The sequence below is a fragment of the Chiloscyllium plagiosum genome, unplaced genomic scaffold (assembly GCF_037043375.1).
Source record: "Chiloscyllium plagiosum isolate Xiang-an unplaced genomic scaffold, Cpla_swu_hap1 HiC_scaffold_6, whole genome shotgun sequence".
Classification (NCBI taxonomy): Eukaryota; Metazoa; Chordata; class Chondrichthyes; order Orectolobiformes; family Hemiscylliidae; genus Chiloscyllium; species Chiloscyllium plagiosum.
Window position 1 is genome coordinate 108,255,186 of NW_028270144.1, and position 13,108 is coordinate 108,268,293.

Below are 13,108 nucleotides of genomic sequence, written 5' to 3' on the forward strand. Positions count from 1 at the left end.
TTACAACTCTGCTTGGGTACAATTTCACATGCAAGTGTCCTTCTTCATTTGGAATTTGGGCAGTAGGTCACTCAACTCATCACAGGGATCTCAGTCTTGCCTGCTTTTAGACATCAACACCCAATGTACTTTTTAGTGGAACTGATTGATGACCTTGGTGATTTGTTGATTTTCATCCACCCAACTGTTTCCCATTGGACTGCCTTTATGCTCTGCAAATCAGAGGAAGTTCATCGAAGGCCAGATAGTGAGCATAATTGGTGGGTTTTGCATAGCACCATACGATGAGAGAAAGATGTCACTGTTGAAGTTAAGTGCTAAAAGTAATTTTCAGATCACAAATATTTTTCATTAATCCTCTCACTTGTGGAGGTGGTTTATTTATTTTTTAAAAATCAGAATTCTGCTGAAGCACTACAGAGGTTAATGCTCAAGGCGAAGAGAAAGCCACAAGCAAAGGTTGTTAGTTTTATTTAACAGGGGCACCATGATTCTGAATGATGAAGATGTAATCAAAGTAGCTTAACTTCTCTAACCTATATAGAACATAGAATGTTAGAGCACAGTACAGGCCCTTCGGCCTTCGATGTTGCACCAACCTGTGAAATTAATCTGATGCCCATCTAACCTTCACTGTTCCATTATTATCCATATGTCCTTAACGTCGGCAAGTGCACACCCCTACTACTCTCTGAGTGAAGAAACTAACCCTGATATCTGTCCTAAATGTATCACCCCTCAATTTAAAGCTATGTCCCTTCGTGTTAGCCTTCGCCATCCGAGGAAAAAGGCTCTCACAGTCCACCCTGTCTAACCCTCTGATTATCTTATACATCACCATTAAGTCACCTCTCAACTTGCTACTCTCCAACGAAAACAGCCTCAGTTGACTCAGTCTTTACTCATAAGATCTTTCTTCCATACCAGGCAACATCCTAGTAAATCTCCTCTGAACCCTTTCCAGAGTTTCCACATCCTTCCGATAATGCAATGACCAGAACTGCACGCAAAACTCCAGATGCAGCTTTACCAGTTTCTTGTACAGCTGAAGTATGACCTCGTGGCTCCGAAACTCAATTTCCCCTACCAATAAACACCAACACACCATCTGCCTTCTTAACAACCCTATCAACCTGGGTGGCAACTTTCAGGGCTTTATGCACCTGGACACCGAGATCTCTCTGTTCATCCAAACTGCCAAGAATTTTACCATTAGCCCAGTACTCTGCATACTTGTTACTACTTCCAAATGAACTGCCCCACACCTTTCTGCATTAAACTCCATTTTCCACTTCTCAGCCCAGCCCTGCATCTTATCTATATCGCCCTGTAATCCACAACATTCTTTGGCACTATCCACAACTCTGCCTACCTTAGTATCATCCGCAAATTTGCTAACACCCATCCTTCAACCCCACCTCCAGATCATTTATAAAAACGACAAATAGCAGTGGCCTCAAAACAGCTCCTTGCAGCACACCACTGGTAACTGAGCTCCACGATGAATATTTCCCATCAACCACCACCCTCTGTCTTCTTTCAGCTAGCCAATTTCTGATTCAAACTGCTAAATCAGCTTCAATCCTGAAATTCCTTATCTTGTACAATAGCCTACCATGTGGAACTTTATCAAACACCTTACTGAAGTCCATATACACCACATCAACCACCTTACCTTCATCCACCTGTTTTGTCACCTTCTCAAAGAATTCAATACCCTTCACTAAACCGTATTGACTATCCCTAATCAAATTATTCCTTTCCGGATGATCATAAATCCTATCTCTTATAACAGTTTCCAACGTCTTACCCACAACCGAAGTAAGGCTTACTGGCCTATAGTTGCCAGGGTTGTCTTGACTCCCCTTCTTAAACAAGGGAACAACATTTGCCATCCTCCAGTCTTCTGGCACTACTCCTGTCGACAATGATATAAAGATCAAAGCAAAAGGCTCTGCAATCTCATATCTGGCTTCCCAGAGAATCTGAGGATAAATCCCGCCTGCCCCTGGGGTCTTATCTATTTTCAGATCTTCCAAAATTGATAAAACCTCCTCGTCAACCTCAATCCCACCTAATCTTGTAGCCTGTATCTCCGTATTCTCACTAACATTGCCCTTTTCCAACGTGAATACTGACAAAAAAATATTCATTAAGCACTTGCCCTTTATCCTCAGATTCCACACTTTTCACTTTGGGCCTTTGATTGGCCCTAATCTAACTCTAGCCATTCTTTTATACCTGATATACCTATAGAAGGCTTTAGGCTTTTAGATTAGATTAGGTTACTTACGGTGTAGAAACAGGCCCTTCAGCCCAACAAGTCCACACTGACCCGCCAAAGCGCAACCCACCCAGACCCATTGCCATGTGTGATTTTAGATTTTCCTTGATCCTTTCCACCAACAACTTCTCATGTCCCCTCCTGGCTCTTAGCCCTCTCTTTAGATCTTTCCTGACTAACTTGTAACTCTCAAGCCCCCTAACTGAGCCATCATGCCTCATCCTCACATAAGCTTTCCTTTTCCTCTTGACAAGAGCTTCAACTTCTTTAGTAAACCTCTCTCAACAACTATCTCCTGTCTGATAGGTGCATACTTATCAAGAACCCGCAGTAGCTGTTCCTTGAATAAGCTCCACATTTCAAGAGTGTCCATCCCCTGTAGTTTCCTTCCCCATCCTATATGCATCCTAAATCTTGCCTAATCTCATCATAATTGCCTTTCCCTTTCCCTTTCCCTTTTCCTTTCCGTATATAGATGGGGCCAAGTTTTCTTGAGACATTCCACTGGGTCTGTGGTACTATCAGCGGTATGTTTTTTGAGCCATTATAATTCTACTTGGCATTCCAGACTCAAAAGCAAGGCATCAGCAAATACTTTAACATCATTGTGGTAGCCCCTAATGATGGGTAGCTTTGATTTGTAGAGCCTCTCACTGTATCTTACTTACGTACAAATCTACTACTTTATTTTGAAATTGTAGTGATGTAATAGTTTGACCATATGGATATGCATCAATTGTTCATTAATAATTAGACAAAACCTGATATTTAAATGTGTTTTCCAGTAACACAGCTGCCAAAAATGTATTATTGATGTTACACAGCAAGAAGAAACTAGCTGGCTCACAAATGGATTACTCATTTCGTGTTTCTTTTTGAGTATTTTTTAAAATCCCGAATATTGTTACTGCTTTAGTGAATATTTTTGACAGCGATTAGTTAAGAACTCCAGATTTATCATCCTTGCTTCTGCATATCGTACCGATGGCTTAATATGTATTTTTGTGTTTGACAGGGCATCTCAAGCCCGTGAAATTTCTCAGCTGAGGAGCAAGGCAGCAATGCTTGAAACAGAGCTAGATATGGCAAAGCGTCAGTTAGGCACTGAGCGATTTGAAAGGCAAGTGCATGTTATGGTTTTATTTTGCACATGTACAATGGTTTTTTAACCTCATTTTTAATATTGATTTTGTAATTACTTGTCCAAAATGAAACAATGTTACATTGTTCGTATCGATCAGATTATAGAAGCTGTAGTTTCAAACAAATAGGAAACCCAACGACTATTTTTAAACAGACAGGTGCATAGCAGCAGGCAAACATATTTATAAAGCACACTGCAGCAACTCACTGAGGCTCCTTCAACAGCACATACCAAACTCCTGACTTTTGCCAATGTTGGAAATGTAGGTCCTATTATGGGTAAACCTGCACAGCTTCAGAATTGGGATCAGGTGATGCTCACTATCAGGCTTCCACACCTATACCTGATTTTAATTTAGATCCCGCCTTCCCTTTTTCTTTGTTGTTGCAGTGCCCTTGTAGGCAATGCTTGTAACATGGTTTTAACTGGGCATGTGGGTGATTTGGTTTCCCTTTGAAAGATCTTATGGTGGAGTGGTAGTGGCTCTGATATAGTGTCCCATCTCTGACACAATGCCCAGGTTCAAGCCCCACCTGCTCCAGAGGTTTATAATGTCATCTCTGAACAGGTTGATTGGTTTCCCGTTGCCTCTGGTTAGTAGTGCTTGTAATTTAATTGTTTAAGTGGTCATAGAGATGATTTTGTGGTAATTTTTTAAAAAGAGCTGGATTCTAACTGCCCCTGCTGAGTAGTGTTTGTTATTTGACAATACTATGGCTTTAAACAGTGTGTTTGATTCTGGATTTTTTTTATGAAGAAAGATTGATGCAGAGGTGGCACAGTGGTTAGCACTGCTGCCTCACAGCGCCAGAGACCCGGGTTCAATTCCCGCCTCAGGCGACTGACTGTGTGGAGTTTGCACGTTCTCCCCGTGTCTGCGTGGGTTTCCTCCGGGTGCTCCGGTTTCCTCCCACAGTCCAAAGATGTGTAGGTTAGGTGAATTGGCCATGCTAAATTGCCCATAGTGTTAGGTGAAGGGGTAAATGTAGGGGAATGGGTCTGGGTGGGTTGCACTTCGGCAGGTCGGTGTGGCCTTGTTGGGCCGAAGGGCCTGTTTCCACACTGTAAGTAATCTAGTCTAATCTAAGGTGATGAGCATTCTGTTTCAAAACTCATAAAGTAAACAGCTTGTTAGGTCTTGGGGTTTGTTTCTAAATTCAGAACAATAGGAGCAGCCTGAATGGGTGGGGTCAAGCACCCACAGAGCCAGGATTTTTAATTTCACAGCAGTTGCCGGGGTCATGAAGCTGGGTTTGGAAGCTGCAGTACATCCCTGCCTGCTACTCACTCTCTGAATTTTGCCTCGATGTTTTTTCCCTCCTGGATTGGAGGATTGCACGTGAGACAATCTATTTTACTAAATTTGCTTTTGTCAAAGGTGTGTTTATGGAATGTTACTATATTGGAACAGTTACTGTTTAGTAGTTAAATAATCAGCTATTTTGTTATGTTTTCCAGTAGAGTTGTTATTCCAATTTCTTCTTCATTTTGTTAAATTTTAATATAGTGTATGAACAAAGTGTATTTTGCTTCAAGACTGGTAGTTTGACCATTGGATTGCATCTGGGATGCAACACCTGGCATTTGCCTTTAAAACAGGACAAAGTTAAAATCTAGGCTATCTTCTTCATATATTTTGAGGGGGCTTGGTCTGGTCCATAAGTTATTAGATTAATATTCAAGTGTCTTAGTTGTCGGTTTTTCAAAATAAAGCAAAAGAACTGGCTTCCTGCCCTACTCAACTCCATTTTAATTTAGTCTCCTTCTTCCTTCTCAACGCTCCTCTTTTGTTATTGTTGCACTGTTCTGGTGCTTGTTAATTGGTAGTTTAGTAATGCAGGTGACTTGTTTGCATGTTAACCACAAAAGAACTGACTCCCAAAGGTGGGCACTATGGGCTAGGATGCATTATTCCCCTCAAGTCGATTTTAATTTAAACCCCTCCTTCTCTTCCTACTCCTCCATTAATTTTTTGTTATTATTGCATTGCCCCTGGTGGGCTGTGCTTCTTCATTGTTGTTTGTGTTAATGTTTGTGTAAACTGGTTACAAAATAAAATTGACTTCCAGAGGTGGGCACCACAGGGACTAGAGTGCATTATCTTTCCCCCTCCAATTCCATGTTGATTTGATCTCTCTTTCCCCACTCTTCGCTTTTTTCATTGTTGCACTCGTGAGTAGCGCTTGTTTAGTTGTCTTAATTAGCTAATTTGGGTCAACAAAAATAATGAGGCTGAACGTCATAGGCCTTAAAAATTAAGAAATATTTTGAGTATGAAGGCACAGATTGAGCTTTTCCTCTGATGGGGAAGAGTGAAACTAGAGGCCAACAATATATGATAGTCACCAAAAAATCAAATGGAATTCAGAAGAAATGTCTTTATACGAAATGGCAAGAATATGAAACTCTCTACCTCTCAGATATGTATGGTTGAAGAGAATAATATGGTTACATCTTAAAGGAGGCAATCTCTATATCTGCAGTGAGGGAGAACTTTATGCTGATAGGTAGATGAGGAAGGCTGGAAGAATGCTTGAGACAAGCATAAACATAGGAAAAGCTGATTAGGTTGAATGACCTGTTTCTGTACATTCCACGCAATTTTATGTAAAACCTCCTGGGGGTGCTAAATTCTAAAGTGTTTGTATTAACTTGAACAGTTCAGTAATTTTACAATGGAACATTGCTGTGTGCCCTCCAATTTCTTTGATAACGAGAACATAAACTTAAATATGATTCAATTATTCTTGTGCTGAATTTACTTTGCTATTGGCATAAATCCAATGAGAAATGATGGTGCAAACTAAAGCATTAGGTGATGTGCTTCCTTTGCTAATTAAAGGCACACCATATTTGCTTTTACAGAGAATGTGCTGTGCAGGAGCTTCGGCGACACGGCCCCTCTTACCGTACTACATCACCACCTCAACCTACTTTAAGTCCAGTTTCACATTCACCAGAACGTTCAAGCCGTCGCTCTCCTGATTGTACCCTAAACAGATCACTGAACAGGTATCTTTGCCCATACATTCATCGATAGCACTTGAAAGTTAGCTTAATCAAACAAAAAAAAATTAGAAATCCAAAAGATATTTCTCATCTGATCGACTTTGCTCATTTTCAGATAATTATAGACTTCAATAAAGTATCTAGAAGAATTAAGGTGATCATCAGAATATGCTAAGAAAATACATTTTTGAAAGCAATTGACTATCAGTTCATTTCGCTAAACTATTCCAAGTCTTTTACCATGTTCCAAATAGTGCACACTTTATAAATTTGTTTCTTACACATTGTAGACAGAGTTTATCTAATTACTAGTAGCTAACTACTTGTAGCAATTGTTAATGCACAGTGTTTTGTAAGATGTACAGGACATTGGTTAGGCTACTATTGGAATACTGCATGCAATTCTGGTCTCTCTGCTATAGGAAGGATGTTGTGAAACTTGAAAGGGTTCAGAAAAGATTTACAAGGATGTTGCCAGGGTTGGAGGGTTTGAGCTATAAGGAGAGGCTGAATAGACTGGGGCTGTTTCCCTAGAGCATTGGAGGCTGATGGATGACCATATAGGGATTTATAAAACATGGGGTGTGTGGATAGGGAAATAGACAAGTCATTTCCCAGAAGTGGGGGAGACCAAAACTAAAGAGCATACCTTTTAAGGTGAGAGGAGAAAGGTTTAAAAGGGACCTAAGGGGCACTGTTTTAATGCAGAGGGTGGTGTGTGTACAGTACAGCAGCTTAACAATGTGGTTTTAAAAAAGCGTATAAACAGTGCACACTATTTGGAACCTAGTAAGAAACTTGGAATAGTTTAGCTAAATGAAGTGATAGTCAACAGCTTTCAAAAATGCGTTTTCTTAACATATTCTGATGATCAACTTAATTCTTCTAGATACTTCATTGAAATCTTTAATCATATTATAAGTGTATAAATAGAGGAGTAGAATATATTAGATCATGTTAGAATTTTCTAAAGCTTTGGTTAGACCTCTGTCTGTATGTTGACAATTCTAGGAAAGATGTAAAGATTTTTAAAATGATAAGAAGATGCTTAGCCAGATGTTGCCAGGACTGAGCAATCTCAGTTCTAAAGAGAGGCTGGAAAGCAGGCGAACAAATAAAACTATAGATGCTGGAAATCTGAACTAAACAATTGCTCGAGAAACCCAGCAAGTTTGACAGCATCTGTTGAAAGAAAAACAGATAACATTTCATGTACAGTGATCCTTCATCAGCACTGAGAAAGGGTGGTACTTATGCTGATGATGGGATGGGGGAACAGGAGTGACTAGGGTATATGGAGAAGGTGCCCAGAAGGAGAGAGAAAAGCGTTAGGCAAACGAACAGATTGCTTGTGAATAGGTGAGAGAGAAATGTTGGGTGAGAAGTGTAAATGGTTGGAAATGGGTTAGCTGTGCTAGCAGCAACCAATAGCAAACAGGACCTGGAGGTGTGGGGATATGTAACAAACATGGAAGATGTTCACGTTCTGAAATTGTAAAACTCGATGTTGAATCCTGAAGGCTGTAAGATATCTGGGCAGAAAATGAGGTGTTGTTTCTCCAGCTTGTGTTGAGCTTTACTGGAGCACTGCAACAGGTCTGAAATGTTGCCACGGGAAACATGGTGGTGTGTTGAAGTGACAGACAACTGGAAGCTTGAGATGATTTTTGTGGACAGAATGTAGGTATTTGCCAAAACAGTTACACAGTCGCATTTTGTTTCCCCACTGTAAAGGAGAGCACATTGTGATCAATAAATACACTAGACTAGATTGAGGTACAGGTAAATTTCTGCTTCACCTGGAAGGCATGTCTGGGGCCTTAGGGAGGAAGGAGGCGGTTAAGTATTGCACCAAATGTGATTGCATGGGTAGTTGATATGGGGCTGTGAGGAGGTGTTGGGAGTAGAGGAGGAGTGGACCAGGGTGTCTCAGAGGGACCAGTCCCTGCAGAATGTTGACAAGGGAAGGGAGGAGAATATGTGTCTAATTGTTGCATCCAGCTGGAGGTGACGGAAATGGTGGTTTACAATCCTTTGAATACGGCAGCCAATGGGAGGGAGGTGAGGACCACAGGGACCCTATCACTGTTAGAGAGAAAGGGACAACTCAGGGCAGCAAGTGTGAGTGTTGGGTTGGACACGGCAGCGGGCCTGTCAACCACAATGGTGGGGAGACTGCGGTTGAGGAAAAAGGTGGACATTTCTGAGGCAACCCTTTGGAAGGTGGCATGATCAGAACTGCTGCACAGAGATTGAGAAGTGGGAGAATGGAGTGGAATCCTTACAGGCAGCTGAGGGTGATGATGTGTAGTCAAGGTAATTGTGGAAGTCTATGGATTTGTAATAGGAGCTAGAAAAGCAGGGACTGTTCTCCTTGGAGTTGAGTAAATTGAGAGATTATCTAATAGAGGCTTCCAAACTGACAGAGTAGGTTGGGGGGAAAAAAAACTATCACGACCGATGTTTCTTATGGTACATTAGTCAAGAACGAATGGTATTGAATCCAATATCATTAATGGATATCTGGGGAGGATATTTGGAGAACTGTTTCAGACCAGAATTGTCAGGATCTGGAAACTTTTACCTCCATAAATGATGGTAAATGATTCCATAACTAAAGTTTAAGGGGAATTGACCAGGAGCTTTGTGAATGAAAAATTTACAAGGGTACAGACCAAAACCAGGCTTGTAGAACAAAACATAACTGCTCTTTCATAAGAGCCAGCACAGGTGCCAAGGACTGAATGGCCCCTTTCTGTACTGCAAGTTTCTATATTTCTGCATTCTTTTTTCCAAATTCATGTTGTCTGTCATCAATACATCATGTCAACTAAATGGGAGGTTGGAAAATGCACAGGGGAGTAACCTGGGTTTAATTCCTATAATATAGTAAAGCTTAACAAGATTAAAAATGTCTTTAGTTATCAATAAACAAGTAGGCTAGCGATGGTGGTGCCCATCACAGTCATGGTTGGAATAGTCTTGAACATGGGGGATGAAACCCAAAACAAATTTAACTGTGTGTGATGTGTATTCACATGTCACCAAATATGTTTCAATTTAATATTTTATTTTTCCAGCCAGTACTGGTTACCTGATTGCCAGATGCACAAACTTTCTCATTTCCTAATATACACGTTGAAATTGTTTTAAATTATACTCAAAAGTGCAGAATATAATTTGCCAATTTTTTTTTGCCATTACTGTGCTGAACTAATGGCTATCTGAAACAAACCTGATCAATTACTAATTGTTTTGAACCACTATTACACTACTATTTGATTTGTTTATTCCAGGCTGCATGGATCATTGAGCAGTGCTACAAGCTCTTAGCAATAACAGAAAATTGATATTGCACTGAATAGGAATACACACAGTAAAAATTGAATTTATAAAAATGGACTGCAACACCTGTGGAAATTTTGAGCCCTCCAGACATTTAGGTTGATTTAGCTCAATAGATCCCTAAGCTTGGATTGTTTTTGCCTCTGTAGTTTACTAAATGAATGGGCAGAAGTCTTTGGATTGACCTTGACTTTAATAACCTGCTTGTCTTCTCATTACCCAGTCCTGCAGTGCCCAATCCTATCCTTCATAATGTAGAGCTAATTGCTAATGTTGAATCTGAAGAATCAAAATCAAAGCTGGCTGTTTCAATCTGCCAAGTCACCCTGTTAGGTGGAGCATTCACAGACACACAAAGGTTAAAAAGAGAAAACAACATCTCCTGAGTTACTTCAAATTGGATTTATTTTTGTTCCCATCCAGGGCATCATCTTTAAAGGAATTTTGACTTTGTGACGGTTTATCTCCACAATCAATTGTAAAAGGACCATGAATCTTTCAGACTCTCAAAAGGAAGATCCTCCATTTCAAAACAAGTGAATTCTGTTTTATCAATTTTTTTTGTTGAACGCATTAATGATGTACCAATACTTTCATCTTATATGCCAGAGAAGTATACTTTGCCTACATCTTTTGCTTTACCTGCTTGGGAATTTAAAAAAGTGCAAAGAGACGCAACTTTTAATTAGCATTTCATTCATTGTCACAGAATCTATCAACATTTCTATGTCATGCACTGTAGCTTAATGTTTTAAGCCAGTATCATTAATTGAACTTGAACACATGCAATTAAATGTTGCCAATAAATCCATTGGAAGTCAAACCACTTGTACAGTGTTTTCTATGACCACTGTTACAAATTAAGCAAGAAGAAAAATAATTACACCTTCTAAACTAATTTCCGAAATGTCACAATCATTTAAACATTGAAATATATCAACACATATTATGCCTGAAGTCTATCCTGGAATGCAATCAATCATTTAATATGCACAAGTTTTTTTTTCAAGATGTAGATTCCAAAGCTAAATCCCTTGTGAGATTCATAATTGTTACATTCTTCACTATGTCTACTTGTTAAGTAACTGTTAAGGTTTTTTGGGGCCAAGTTTTATAATCTATGAATAGATTATTCTCTATTTAGGCTGCAGAGTGCACAAACATCCAAGTGCAAAATCCAACACTGACACATTCCAGAATAGATTATAAAACTGTCATGTTGTCCCAAGAAAACTCAATGCTCATACATTACTTTTTTAATGCTAATATTAAACTATTTTGAATGTAGCTCAAGTTAACCAGATGAAAGTGTTGGTTAGTGCTGGCTGTGTAAAAGACCAGATTAAATGAGTCTGCGTGTACCAGCAGCAAAATTGGAATTGCTATTCTGAGACCCCTGGAATGGCAGGATTGAGGAGTGGAAATCATTCATGGGATGTGAGCATCACTGGGTAGGCTTGAATTTATTGCCCTCAAGAAGGTGATGGTGCCACCTTGAACTGCTGAAATTCATAGGATGTAGGAGCAGCCTGTCTCTTGACCCAGTACAGTGAAGGAATAGCATTTATTTCCAGGACAACATGGTGGAGGCTTGAAGAAGTACTTCCGGGAGATGGTGTTCCCATGAATTTACTGCCCTTGTCCTTCTAGGTGGTGGAGGTAATGTGTTTGAAAGATTCTGTCGAAGGACCTAGGTGAGTTACTGTGGTGTACCTTGTACATGGTATACACTGCTGCTTACTCAGCTTACTCTTTATGCTTACTCAGACCATCATACAACCTACCCGAACTTTATACATCACTGGACCTGACCTCACACCAACCATATCTCTTACCTATGCAGTATCATTCCCATTGTTCCCGCACCAAACTTTGTCCCCAGGAGAAAACTGTTTCTCTCACTTTACAAAGTCTTGCGTCTTGCATTGGTGTTCCTGACACCATTTCACACTCCCCCACAGGTCCGAGAAGAATAGATTCAACCTGGTTCTCCCCTTTTAGGAACTCTGCTGGAGCTATCTCTGTAGTTGCATGAGAGATGGTGCTATAATCAAATAGGAACCAGGACAGTTTGGTATCCAGTGAAGCTCTAGATTGTATCTTTAAGCCTTCCTTCAAAGTTTGGACTGCTTTCTGCCAGACCATTGGATGATAGATGGTGGACGAACACCATTCAACTGTAGAAAATACCATAAGACCATAAGACATAGGAGCAGAAGTAAGGCCATTCGGCCCATCAAGTCCACTCCGCCATTCAATCATGGCTGATGGGCATTTCAACTCCACTCAGATTTGCTGCCAGTAAATGATGGCCCATTATCTGTGACCAACACTTCTTGGAGTCCATGTATTGCTAACACGTGTGCAGTCTTACTTTCGTCATCCCCATGTTTGATGAATGAATTGTATGCACATCCAGCACTTTGACTGGGCATCCACAATGACTAAAAACATTGAGCCCATGAAAGGGCCAGCACAGTCAATGTGTAACCTAGTCCAAGGTTGACCTGACCATTCCCACGAATGTGGGAAAGCTGCAGGCAGTAATTTGTTGGCATTCTGGGCACTGTCCCACAAACACAGCTATGTCTGCCAATCCTGGCCACCAGACGTAACTTCTTGCCTTCCTCATTTTGGGAACCGTTGGATGACCATGGTGGAGTTCAGCCAGTATCTGGTTGCAATCTTTGCTCAAAGCAATCACTCTTGCTCCCCATAGTAATATGCCATCCTCAACTGTGATCTTGTCTCTCTGAGTCCAAAAAGGTTTCAATTCTGGTTGTGATGGCCCTTTTATTGCCTCCCATCACCACCAGCTGTTTCGGTTTTGCCTGGACCGAATCTTTCTGCATCCAAAGTCTGATATTATCAGCTGTGAGTGGAATTGTGTCCAGAAAATATAAAACCATTATGGACTCTTCCAGTGGCAGTACCACCAGTAGTGTATCTGCCAGTGGGAGGCAGCTCAATGCATCTGCATTTGCTACTTGGCTTCCTGGACAGTATTCCAATTTGTGATTATACACACTTAGTGTTAGAGCCCACTACTCTCATTGACCTGAAGCTTTGGGAAACACTATTTTTCCTCTTTAAGTAGACCTAGCAGGGGTTTGTGGTCTGTTGTTATTAGAAATTTACATCCATAAAGATATTTGTGGAACTTCCTGACTCCAAACATTACTGCTAAACCTTACTTCTCTATCTGGGCATATTTACGTTAGCATTAGCCAAAGTCCTGGACAGATAGACTATTAGCCATTCCTCTCCATTGGGCCAACTATGAGCTAAAACTATTCCGATTTCACACGGGGAGATATCGAATGTCA

General features: G+C 40.5%; 1 protein-coding gene across 6 annotated transcripts in view; it reads left to right on the forward strand.

Moving 5' to 3' along the window:
* LOC122550866 (testis-specific gene 10 protein-like) overlaps positions 1-10,599 on the forward strand; it is a 139,978-nt gene extending 129,379 nt beyond the window's left edge. For 5 of the 6 annotated variants that reach the window (XM_043692221.2, XM_087988336.1, XM_043692219.2 and 2 more), the window contains 3 exons: positions 3,300-3,404; positions 6,294-6,440; positions 10,206-10,599. In XM_043692221.2, the coding sequence (XP_043548156.1) occupies positions 3,300-3,404; positions 6,294-6,440; positions 10,206-10,230 (277 nt within the window). In that variant the 3' untranslated portion in view covers positions 10,231-10,599. The remainder of the gene's footprint in view (positions 1-3,299; positions 3,405-6,293; positions 6,441-10,205) is intronic. The other variant, XM_087988335.1, reaches the window with a different exon arrangement.
* Positions 10,600-13,108: the final 2,509 nt, after the last annotated feature.